This window comes from Petromyzon marinus, chromosome 1, assembly GCF_048934315.1.
Source record: "Petromyzon marinus isolate PM22_M1 ecotype Great Lakes invasive population chromosome 1, UKy_Petmar_22M1.pri1.0, whole genome shotgun sequence".
Lineage (NCBI taxonomy): Eukaryota > Metazoa > Chordata > Hyperoartia > Petromyzontiformes > Petromyzontidae > Petromyzon > Petromyzon marinus.
Window position 1 is genome coordinate 21527550 of NC_133667.1, and position 12176 is coordinate 21539725.

Below are 12176 nucleotides of genomic sequence, written 5' to 3' on the forward strand. Positions count from 1 at the left end.
AATTTTGTCAGGTGGTGGTAGGTTAATGACTAATGTTGTGCCAAAATGAGTGTCACCTAACCGAAAAACAAATATGAATCATTGTATTAGCTCAACAACTTTTACATAGAACTAAGTTCCCATCGTACTTAGCCAACAGTGCTAATCGGAGATTTTAAGTAAAAAATTATCTGCTTTAAAGGCTAAATTGTAGTGCATGCATCTTATATGTGGATTTCTGGTCTATTCAAGCAAAGTTTGCTCGAATTTTGACTCGTTTATCATTTGTCCGCCCTTGCACTTGCTAGACCGCCTGATAGGCCTACCAGAGGGGAGGGCCAGAAATCACAACCGGCCTCAGCAAGTGCCAGCTTTGGCAGGCATCTTTGTGGAGGACGTGGCCGTGGGTGCTGAGCACACACTCGTTCTGGCTTCGACAGGGGACGTCTACGCCTGGGGAAGCAACTCGGAGGGCCAGGCACGGGCAGAACACGCACACACTCAACGTCTAAGTCTCACAAAACTACCACCTTGCCGTTATGTATACTGCACAGTCTTCCTTGGTAAAAATAGACTGAAATGTACACTTCTGTGGCAAGACAGTACATTATCCTCTTTTCTCTCCGCCTGATGAAGACCGCCTGTGTTGCGATCGAAACGTCATGGGTTTTTTTTTGCTTTTATTATTTTCGATGTATTATTTTTATTTTATTATCTTTAATTTTATTTTCGATCTACGTGACTTTACTGAAAAGAACCAAGAATATGAATGCATTATCCCTTGGGATATGTTCAATAAAAATTATCTATTTGAAAAACAGATTGGGATGTCTTATTCCAATAACATTTATTTTACAATTCTGAGTGTTTCCAGATAAACAAGGTTTGATAAGTTTAAATTTTATTATTTTTCATGTAAATCCTTTTAACAGGGTTAAATGGATGTAACCATTTGGCTCTATGGATCGAGTCCTTGACCTTAAAGGTGGTGCTTTTCAATCTCAGTTGGGGGGGGTCATCTTGGTCCATCATACATTTCTATGCTTGACAATACATACCACTGTTGGGAAGTGAACAGTGGACATCATGCAGAGAGCATTGCCACTTCCATTGGAATGTATGATTTCTACCGCAAGGCTGAAGGTGACCACCGAATGAGATGATCCTTGGCCGCATTGCTCATTGCAGCAGGCAGATGCTTTCACACAGAGTGAAAAAAAGGTAATAATGAAAAAGGTGTATATTGATAGGTTTGGTCTGAATATATTTGCGTGACTGAACAGCTCGGACTGGGACACACAAACCCTGTGCGTGAGCCAACGCTGGTGACCGCACTGCAGGTGAAGAATGCCCGGCAGATCGCAGCCGGGCGCTGTCACAGCGCAGCGTGGACATCGCCTCCTGTCTGTCCCAGAGCTCCAGGTACATGCCCCAGTTAAGGAACACAACCCCATTGCTTGCGGTGGTGTGTGAGCACAGTGCGTTTCAATGCTTGTCTATTATATGCACCATATGTATGCATTTGTTTTTAAATTAAGGTACAACTACAGGGTAGGACGACCAGTGTATATGAATGTTTTATGTATAGCGTCTGGAGATGTTGGCAATTGGATAATTTAAAATGCACGTATACTTATCCTTTGTTTGAAAGATTGGTACACTATGAATGAAATGGCAAATTGATATTTTCATTTTACTTGCCAAATAACAAGTGCAAATAATAAAATCTGTAACATTTACCGTGACATCTTTTTATCTGCAGTTATTGTTTTTCTGTGTTTTGGTAAGAATAATGGTACATTGCACGCAGTGAATATTTTTTATATGCTCTTCTCTTCTAGGAATTGAAAAAGTACACAAGCATGCATGCTAGTTTTCATAAGGGTGCACATTTGTAGCATATGGTCTTTATATTCTTGGTTCTTTCGCTAAAGTCACGTAGAAGGGAAACAATCAAATAATAAAAATATAAAACAATAAAATGATCACGACGTTTCGACTGCAACACAAGCAATCATCATCAGGTGTCAAAACCACAGCAAGAAAATTTGAAAAAAGTGGCGGTTATTTTTTAAAATTTTCTTGCTGTGGTTTTCACACCTCATGATGATTGCTTGTGTTGCAGTCGAAACGTCGTGAGAATTTTATTGTTTTATATTTTTATTATTTGATTGTTTCCCTTCTACGTGACTTTACCGAAAGAACCAAGAATATGAATCCCTGCAGTCACAAAAGCTTTAAATCAAAACATATGGTCTTTATTTATATATTCATACATTCATACAACTACTTAAAATGTTGGCACTTTCCTCTTGGAATGAACATGGCTAGCTTGCAAAGATTTGTTAAATATTAGATGTATCTCATTGCTTTTGAGGTGGATTGGGCATGGTGCAGGGCTTGCGCTTTATATTCATGTATACCGTACACATGCGTTTTTGTTTTTGAACTAAGGAACGCCCGTGGCACTGCAGTTAGGGCAACCTGAGTGTGTGCCACCTCAGTACAACTCTCTGCGGGAGTGCAGCGTCGAGGCCATCCGTGCTCGCCTGCGGGTTCTCTACCACTTCTCTGACCTCATGTACACTTCATGGAGGCTCATCAACCTCTCCCCCAATATTCAGGTTTCTGGTCAATCTCCCAACATACACAAATCCATGGACACATTTTATTATTATTGCCAAAATTGCCTGCTGTCATTTTCCAATATTAAATATGACATTTGAAGTCAGATTGATTTTTTTTTTTTCAAGAATTATTGGGTCCTTGTACAGCGTAACCTGTGTAATGTCATTATTTAGAAGATGACTAACTCAAATTATGTCATGCTTCTGTTTCCCATGGATGTTATCCTTTGGTGACAATATCCATGTTCTGTTCTCTAATCTGGTGGTAATTGACATTTTGCCATTGATTCTTTGTATTAGATTTTGCATAAAAAAAGTTACATTTAATTTCAGCCAGCATACATTTATAACAATGTATTATTTTTAACGTGGAACTGTTTACTTCAATGAACACTTATTATTAAATATGTCCTTGAGTGCGACCGCATTCGCACCCCATTTCCCGTGTTCCTTCTTTCAGTTCAACACATCGCGATACAACGCCGGTGCATGGGGGATAGTGCAGGGTCAGCTGAGGCCACTACTGGCACCACGCGTCTACACCCTGCCCATGGTTCGCTCCATTGGCAAGACCATGGTGCAGGGCAAGAACTATGGGCCACAGATCACAGTCAAGCGCATCTCTACCAGGTCAACAGCTCGTCCTGCATAATGTTTGCCGGCTAGCAAACTACATTTTTCTTAAGCGTTCATGTTCGTTCGACAAAATGCTGTTATCGTCTGACTTGCGTTGTGATCTCTGGTATGTGTCCTGAATTTATATTGAATTCTGACAGTAAATCATGTTTGAACGTAATAGCAGGCCAGTCGCACTGTTTACCAAATGTGTAATGCGCAGCTTACTTACCCTGACAAAAGCACTCGAACAGTGATTAAAGTGGTGTGGGGATAAGCAGTCAATCTTATGGTTAGCCTCTGATCATGTTAACTTTTTTATATACATTACAGTTTAGTTATAAGAATGGTCCCTGCTGCTTTTTTCTTTAACACATTTGTATTTTTAGCACCGATTTTTGGAAAAACATCCTGAAACCGTACATTGAATATAGATAATATTAAAACACAAATTCTTTATTCAGCATTCACCTCAACATCTTATAACAGAATTGTTTTTATTAAGGTTATGTATGTAAGATTGTTCCCACGGACCCATGACCCATTTTCAAGTTGACAATTTGGCATTGGTAATTTTTTGTTTATATTAACATTCCCAAAGTAACACGTGGCATGTTTGCTAGTTTTAATGTAATGAATGTGTAAAATGTTCTCAAATACAGCTCGGAACAATTTTTTGTATGGGCAATTAAACATACACATTGAATGTGAATATAGTACGAACAAGATTTATCCATTGTTCAATGGTGCAATAAATGAATGTAGTCTAGTTACATTAACGTCTGATTGAATCAACGGAATGACACACACACACATATATTGGGTGGCTATCCGAATCGCATGCCCTTTTTTTTTTGTACAGGGGACGGAAGTGCAAGCCCATCTTTGTACAGATCGCTCGGCAGGTGGTGAAGTTAAGTGCGTCAGACCTGCGGCTGCCCTCGCGTGCCTGGAAGGTGAAACTGGTTGGGGAGGGAGCAGATGATGCTGGTGGAGTATTTGATGACACCATTACCGAGATGTGCCAGGTAAGAGTCCCCTGATGGTGAATTTTGGCAACCAGTCACCTGGGGGGTCGGTTTTAGGGCAGTGCCTCGAGACCTGTGGTGGGCCAAACATAGTGGAGCCCACATTTCTTGCAAATAGCCGCTTTGTTGGTGGTCTGGCTCGCTTGAATAATTTATGGCCCCCGTGACATAATGCATAAGAAGGTCATTATATACGAATGTCGTGGAGAAATTAAGCCACCACCACCTGTCGGATACATATTTCTAAAAACAATCGCAGCTTAGTGGATCAACCCTGTGTAAAGATATTTCATAGTAACGCATTAGTATGCCTGTTTCTTTTCCCCTATTTTTATTTGATTTGTTGTTTTTAAAAAAATAGGTATTGGCCTTTTTGTCACCTGAATAAACACCAAAAGTTTACTTGCCCTATAATTTAACTGCAGTGGAATGTCTGGAATGGCAGTCTGTCAAAGGACAATATAATAAAGAAAGTTGATTATGTTAGGAATGAATACAACTAGAGTAATAATTTGTTTTATCACCGTTAAGCTGTGTGTAACTTTTAACATGTAAATATGAAATGTTTGCACAGGAGTTGGAGACTGGTGTTGTGGACCTTCTTATTCCAACCCCAAACTCTGCTGCAGAAGTTGGTTACAACAGAGACAGGTTTGTTTTATCCTAAAAAAATGTAGCAGCACCTACTCGATCATGCACAGTTTGCTTCTGTACAATTAGAGAAATGTAGACTCATTTTGGAGGTCGTTTTACAATGATAACACTTTTCTTAGAATATTATTAAGGCTGCAGTATTCAGAGAAATTAAGCATTATGTATAACTGCTTATTTTGGCACAGCTCTTGAGCATTTCCTCTGCCATAAGTATACACACACAGCAGATCCTGACTTTATGTTAAAATAATATTCCATTAATTTTGCCGGTTTATCGATAGGTTCATTTTTAATCCGTCAGCAAGTCTGGATGAGCACCTTCTGCAGTTCAAATTCTTGGGTATCCTGATGGGTGTGGCAATGCGCACAAAGAAACCACTGGACCTGCACCTGGCTCCCATGGTGTGGAAGCAGCTGTGCTCCATCCCGCTTGGGCTGGAGGACCTCGAGGAGGTCGATCTGCTGTACGTGCAGAGCCTATGTAGCATATTGCACATTGAGGACAGTGGCATCACCGAGCTCAACTTCCACGAGGTGAGGCTCCCTTCATTGTCCTGTTGGCCTTCCTCACAGCCATCATCAGCGTGGTATTCTGCTTTTAACATATCACCAAAGCACATCCTGTAAATTAGAAATTCAAACAAAAATGAGCCATTTGTGGTACAGAAACTGTAAGCTGCAACATATAAAAAATTCATTCAATGGGATTCCTTCAAACATATACATTAAAAACTCATAATTCATTGGCCCAATCCGTTGACATTATGGTCACAGTTTGATACTCAAATATGTAATTAAATACAACTGGAGCCTTAACTTGTGAATCAAACGGAAATTACTTAGTTCAATGATGCATGCCATCATTTCTGGACCATTGTTTTAAAATGTTTTAACCTCGTATCAGAGTTTATTATAGAAACCTCATACAGATTCACAGAACACTTAGAAGGCTGTTGAAAATGGGTAAACCACCAAACTTATGGAAAGGTTATAGAACATTTTTATCGGTAAAAAGCAAAATGTTTAATTCAGCCATGAACCAAACTAAAAAAGCAACGATTTGCACTGTAAGTGTAATCTGATAATTTTCTGTTTGAAGTTTTTGCTACAAAATTTTTAGTGGCCTGCAAGTATGGACCTCATCCATCTTCCTTGTCCTTCGCAATTGTGTTCATCTTCATTAAAGTGCTTTCAGTGGTGAAAAAAATCACATGGTACGGTTCAATTAGTTGTCATTGGATCTAATGCATTGTAATACATTTTTGTAAACTCGATTATAAGCATTATTAAATAATATAAATCTTGTAAATAAATTAAGCATAATTGTTATACTTATTACTAATGAATAAAGCATTCAATATTTTTGGGGTAATTGTTTCATTTTCTCATTGGTTAATAATTTTTCGTAATTATTCACTTTGTGTGTGATGCAGATGTTCAGAATGTAGTGGGAAACTCTGCATGTTTTGCAAAACTCAGTGGCAACACATCTTAATTTGATCATATATAAAACAACAAATCGATCTGAAAACTTCCATTTAAATGCAAGGTAGTTAACCATAACAGTTGGTGAGTGGTGGCAATGTGGTTAGCACAAGGTGCTTATGAACAAGGTTGACCCGAGTTTGATTCCAGCCCATGGTTTAGCATCGGTGTTGAGTTATTTCAACTATCCTTGGATCCCCACCTCTTCACCACCAGCTCCGCACTAATTAGTGTGGTTTTAAGTCTTTCGAAACGACTCGCCATGACTGACACGGCACTTGGAAGGCGTTGGAAATGGCTATAAAATGAATACAGTAACTTGGGTTGTGTTCATGCAAAACCTAAGATGTTAAAATGTGCTAAGAAGGCAACCATGTACAATGTGTGGAATATATATTACTGCAGAAGTTGTCCTGAACGTATGTTAAGTTGCCTCTGAAACTGTATTGCAGATGATTCCTCTGGACTCGTTTGTGGGACGAAGTGCGGATGGAAAAGTGGTACCAATCGTACCAGGGGGGAATAGTATCCCTGTCACCTTCTCTAACCGGAAGGACTATGTGGAGCGAGCCATAGAGTGCAGGATGCATGAAATGGACCGACAGGTAACATTTGACATGGTTATGCAGGCCTATTCATTTTTTACGTCCCGAGATAATGCAACCTATTTTAATTCGAGCTGCTTTCCGCAGACATTAAGAACGTAAACATACGAATTTTTCTTACGTGTCCAATGAAGTAAGGCAAGTCCTATTAATTTTCGAGCAGGTGTGGTGGCTTCATGCGTGCCGCATGAGCGCTCGCTCATTTCCGCCTGTTTGGGGGGGGGGGCTCCCCTTCTTCACCATCGCCCTCGGCAGGTTGCAGCGGTGCGCGAGGGCATGTCGTGGATCGTCCCCGTTCCGCTGCTGTCGCTGCTGACGGCAAAGCAACTGGAGCAGATGGTGTGCGGATTGCCCGAGATCTCGGTGGAGGTGCTGCGCAAGGTGGTGCGCTACCGGGAGGTGGATGAGCAGCACCAGCTCATCCAGTGGCTCTGGCAGACGCTGACAGACTTCTCCAATGAGGAGCGCGTCCTCTTCATGCGCTTCGTGTCGGGACGCTCGCGCCTGCCTGCCAATCTGGCTGACATCTCGCAGCGCTTCCAGATCATGAAGGTCGATCGGGTGAGGCAGCCGCGACGATACTACTTCTTGTTTCATTGTATTTGATGAGTCTCCCGGAGTGTGCTGGAGGATATAGTGAAATTCCTTTTTAGCTGTAGTCTTATTGTCCGATTCTGTTATCTGCAGGAAAGAGCGGCTCTTTGAATAATATTGTTATAACTTGAGTGTTCTATTCACAAATTTGTGGACAATAGAAATAAAGCCGACTAATAAATATAACTAGAAAACTTCCCCGTGATTGCATTTTTAATGTACGAGGAGATGAGAGGTACATCCACCGTTTTATTTGTAATGTTTTGTGGGTAACAGAAATTAAGGTTTGGGTTAACGCTTTTGGGTGTAAAAAGTGACTCGTTGTGCTTGTTTCTTTTACTTGTTTGTCTGCACTTATGCGGCCACAGTTCTGCGAGTTTGTGTGCCCTATGTACAATGTCCTGATTACAGACACTGCACTTATCACAAACGTTGCTGTTGGGTTGGTATTAGAACCAACACAACACTAAGTATTCTTATCAGCATTTCCAAATGCAATGTTTAGCATTGCCAAAAAAGGCTTTGAAAATCCATTGCACTATACATTTGTATCTGTTGTTTTCTCATGTTACATTTATTGAATACACCTGAACAAATATTCATGTCGCTTAAATACATTTCCATTGGGTTGTTCAACCACATTCCTGATGCTTTTGTTATAATTTACACTACTTTTTATAATTCCCATCATTGTTGCAGTACGGTACTTGAGCAAATTTGATCAAATCACCCAGCCGTTGCTGTGGGCCCGCCTCAAGCATGACTCATCAATGATTAATCACCAAGCACTGCCCTCTGTCAAGATTCACTTACGCTGTGCCTTCCGCTTTTAATTATTTAACTGCATCCCATCCATGTGCTTGCTGTCTCCCCATGGCGCAGCCGTTTGACAGCCTCCCCACCTCGCAGACCTGCTTCTTCCAACTGCGCCTGCCTCCCTACTCCAGCCAGACCGTCATGGCCGAGCGGCTGCGTTACGCCATCAACAACTGCAAGTCCATCGACATGGACAACTACATGCTCTCACGCAACGCTGACAATGCCGATGGCTCCGACACGGACTACTGAGCGTAAAGAGACGCATTCCCTCCTGGGCTGGTGGCGCTTTTCTGCAAAGCAACCAGCTCTCCTACCCCTTTCTACAATTCTTACGTTTGTTGCATTATATCCACAGACTACTGATGTTTGGACTGTTGTATATCCACCCATCCACCATGCTGGCTCAACGTTAACAGTATAAAGTGATTAAGGTTAATGTCCACCTGAGTCACTTGTTAATTTTTAGCAGCAGCCTTCTGGGGGAGTTTCTATTGTTTTTATTTTCATTGCAACCACCTTTGTATGGAATTGTAGATCTTTGTACATGTAAAGTGTTTTAAACAAAATGTGTACTCCGATCGTAACGAAAGAGGTGAATAACCTTGCGTTAAATATTTTCCCTTATGACCGTGGATTTGTGTCTTGTGTTCTTTCAGACATTTGCGTTGTGGTTTTTTTTATGAATGCTATGCTGTGCATATAATGAGTCACTGGTTTATTGCTTCTAAATCAGAAAAGAAACAGTGACTGAGCCTGGTGATGGTGCTGTGCTATACCATTGTGCATATTCACGTGAAGTGCACGTGTTATTTCCAACAAAAGAAACTGAGCCACTTATTTTTAAGTTTCTTAATTTTTATTTACGCATGGAAAACACATCGTTATACAATCTATATTGAAAGTTGTCTTAATCGCACAATTAACATTCTAACTTTATACCGAGGTTCATGTCATTTAGAAACAAGATTACTTTGGAAAAGTGCTGATGGATAATTATAGTATTAAATATTTAAAGTAATATAAAGTTTGGCGACTTATTCACCACACAATTACAGAGCATAAAAAGTACAAAGATTTGGAAGTCAAAGGTGCATTACAATTTTTTTTACTGTAAATGTTATTTTTAGACAAGCATGTCACTTCGCAGTGGCTTCCCTTTCACGAATTAATTTTCCATGCGATATGTACATTTGTGTATGAAAACATCGAAAGCAGGGAGGACGAGCACAATCTCCCTAATTTGACATTTATTTTTAAAATATTTATTTCAATCTTCCATTCTTCTGTTTGTCACCCATCACAAAAGCTGGGCGTGTGATTTATGCCAAACGGACACAATAAATGCAGCATTCATTCTGTTCACTCTGCGTGTCTTTTATTTTGACTTTAAGCTTCCCATAAAAATCAATGGATTCAAGTTAGGATGATAATGGTTTCAGTAATATGGATTACATTGTTATAATGATCCTTATTTAATATAATTACATTTTCAACCACCCCCATACCACCTTCCCCTCTTGTATGACCTCACATCCCCTGCTGCAAACCCTTTTACTGGCTAGAATTGGACTGCCACGGACCCTTTACCCTGCTGTCTCTCTTAGATTCCACAGTAGTGATATCTCAGACCAGGCAGGGCATATACATGTGAGTTGGGGGCCTCGCTAACAGAATTTAAATGATTGATATAAACATGAGGTTGGAAAATAAACAAATCCTTCATCTGGAACCTAAGGTACCTATGCCCCATTTCTTTTTAATTTGTGCCCAGGGGCTTGCTTGTTTATGTTGTTTAAGTGTAGGTGCATATGTAGCATCCACCATGTCTGGGGTATGAAGTGTTAATCACGGCAACCTGAAAGAGGCTTCAATGGTGTGTGAAGATGCAGAGAATAGATTATCAGAAAGCAGCACGATGTTTTTATGGCATTTCTAGATGTACAGGGCCCTACCTTCCTAGTAGCCCAATGCCTTCCTCATGCACGGTTACGGTTGGCATAAGGGACAATCGTGGTCAACGCAAGAAAGATACTCCAATGCAATACGGCGCACATGTTCTTTTTATTTTAAGGGTCCCTTTTGGGGGCAATTAGGAGAAGCCCTCGCCCAACTTGAAGGTCCAAATAAACCCTCTTCCTTGAAGATAGGTCTTCAAAATGTTATTTACTGCTGGATGAGCATATTTTTTGCTTGTTTTATATGGAATATCGATAAAGCTGAGGAAACCATTGGTGGATTATTGCTACGCAGCCAACTCGGACCTTTGCAGCCTTGGCATCCATGGCTCTAGCTTTCAAACCAGACATTTATGTGGCTTTTTTCTGTGGGCTTTTGAGATAGGAAGGCAGGGAAGTTCAACGTATTGGCTGCCACATACATCACAGCAGCTTTGTGTGTTGCCTACTTGGGTATGTATATGTAACGGAGGTTGCAGACTCTCAAACCACCTTTGCGAGCACTAAGTGAACTGTTAAAATGGCATTGCATCTGAAATTGAATTTATCACATCTTTGGGGGTGATCATCTGGGATATATAACCTCATTAATGCATCTTGGATGACCTCAATGGCACCTATATCTGTCTGCTCCTTATGGGTGCATTTTCTGAGAAGTTGAAGGGTTTAATTTTCTTATTTCGGAACGGCTGGAGTGGATTTCCAGTGGTTTCAGGCTCGACAGTTATTTTGTTTGCCAGTATCAAAGTATAAAAACAGGTTTTACCCTTTGTGGCAATAAAACAGGTGTTAAGATTTTCAAACACCAAACAAACATTTTCCAAGGAGTCATGTCTGCATTAACCACACGTACTTGTGGTGAACACACAAACAAAAACATGCTCTGGTAATATATGCATTGTCATTGAAACGGATTGGTCAACACCAGAGACAGCCTTTTTTATGGCCCAGTCTCAATCGGTGTTGGACCAGAGGATGCCAAAATGCCTTTTGGTTTCTGTTTGGTGTTTGAACATCTTTACACCTGTTTTATTGCCAGAAGGGTAAAACATTCTCATAGTTATTTTGTTGGTTCCAAAGATCAGTTCAGGACATACGGATATTTCTGGGTGACTTCACTTTGGTAGTGGAGATTGCAGTGGAGATTGATGGCAGTCTTGGGTCAGTGATTGGTCACAGGCAGATCTAAAAACTAAGCTTCGTAGAACTCTGCAGTATTACTTGTTGGAATTGATAGACCTTTCGAGGGATAGTAAAATCCTTGTCTGGTGGAATAATGTAGAAAAAAATTGCTATAATAAATAAACATAACTCCTCCTAGACGCGACCTGTTAGTACAAGAAGCATTTCGCCTGCTACCTTGGGCAGATACAAGAGACGAGCTTAACCATATGTTGCTTCGTGGGATTTGAGAACAATAGGAGGGTGTTACATCCCAGTGTGGTTGTTTAATGTAAGCACCTTCCGGCAGATTATACAGAGGTTTGGAGTCCTTTGATAGATTTGTTTACCAGAGAATGTCAAGTGCCCCCGTTGCACTTCATAATTACAGGCAGAGGGGGGTGGATGCATGTGATGGTTAATTTCACCCAAGATTGGGGCTATGTTGACTCTTTCCTTTCATTGTATTGCAAAAAGTTTGGATAGTGGATGCTATTTAATGAAGGCTGGCCTGGGCTTCGGAGGACATCCAGCCCCAGAATTACCAATTAAATGAGGCCAGTTAGAAAATAGGGTATTTTTTTAAAATTAAATAGATTTAAATCTGATAACCTGACTTATCAAGCTGGGAGTATCCCCTGAGGTACATTAGTT

At 40.5% G+C, this 12176-nt stretch overlaps 1 protein-coding gene across 14 annotated transcripts in view; it reads left to right on the forward strand.

Annotated features, from left to right (window-relative positions):
- Positions 1-9764, forward strand: part of HERC1 (HECT and RLD domain containing E3 ubiquitin protein ligase family member 1) — a 124048-nt gene extending 114284 nt beyond the window's left edge. For all 14 annotated transcript variants that reach the window (XM_076065554.1, XM_076065551.1, XM_076065538.1 and 11 more), the window contains 10 exons: positions 288-457; positions 1263-1401; positions 2434-2603; positions 3067-3236; positions 4084-4249; positions 4824-4900; positions 5185-5437; positions 6841-6993; positions 7249-7554; positions 8470-9764. In XM_076065554.1, the coding sequence (XP_075921669.1) occupies positions 288-457; positions 1263-1401; positions 2434-2603; positions 3067-3236; positions 4084-4249; positions 4824-4900; positions 5185-5437; positions 6841-6993; positions 7249-7554; positions 8470-8655 (1790 nt within the window). In that variant the 3' untranslated portion in view covers positions 8656-9764. The remainder of the gene's footprint in view (positions 1-287; positions 458-1262; positions 1402-2433; positions 2604-3066; positions 3237-4083; positions 4250-4823; positions 4901-5184; positions 5438-6840; positions 6994-7248; positions 7555-8469) is intronic.
- Positions 9765-12176: the final 2412 nt, after the last annotated feature.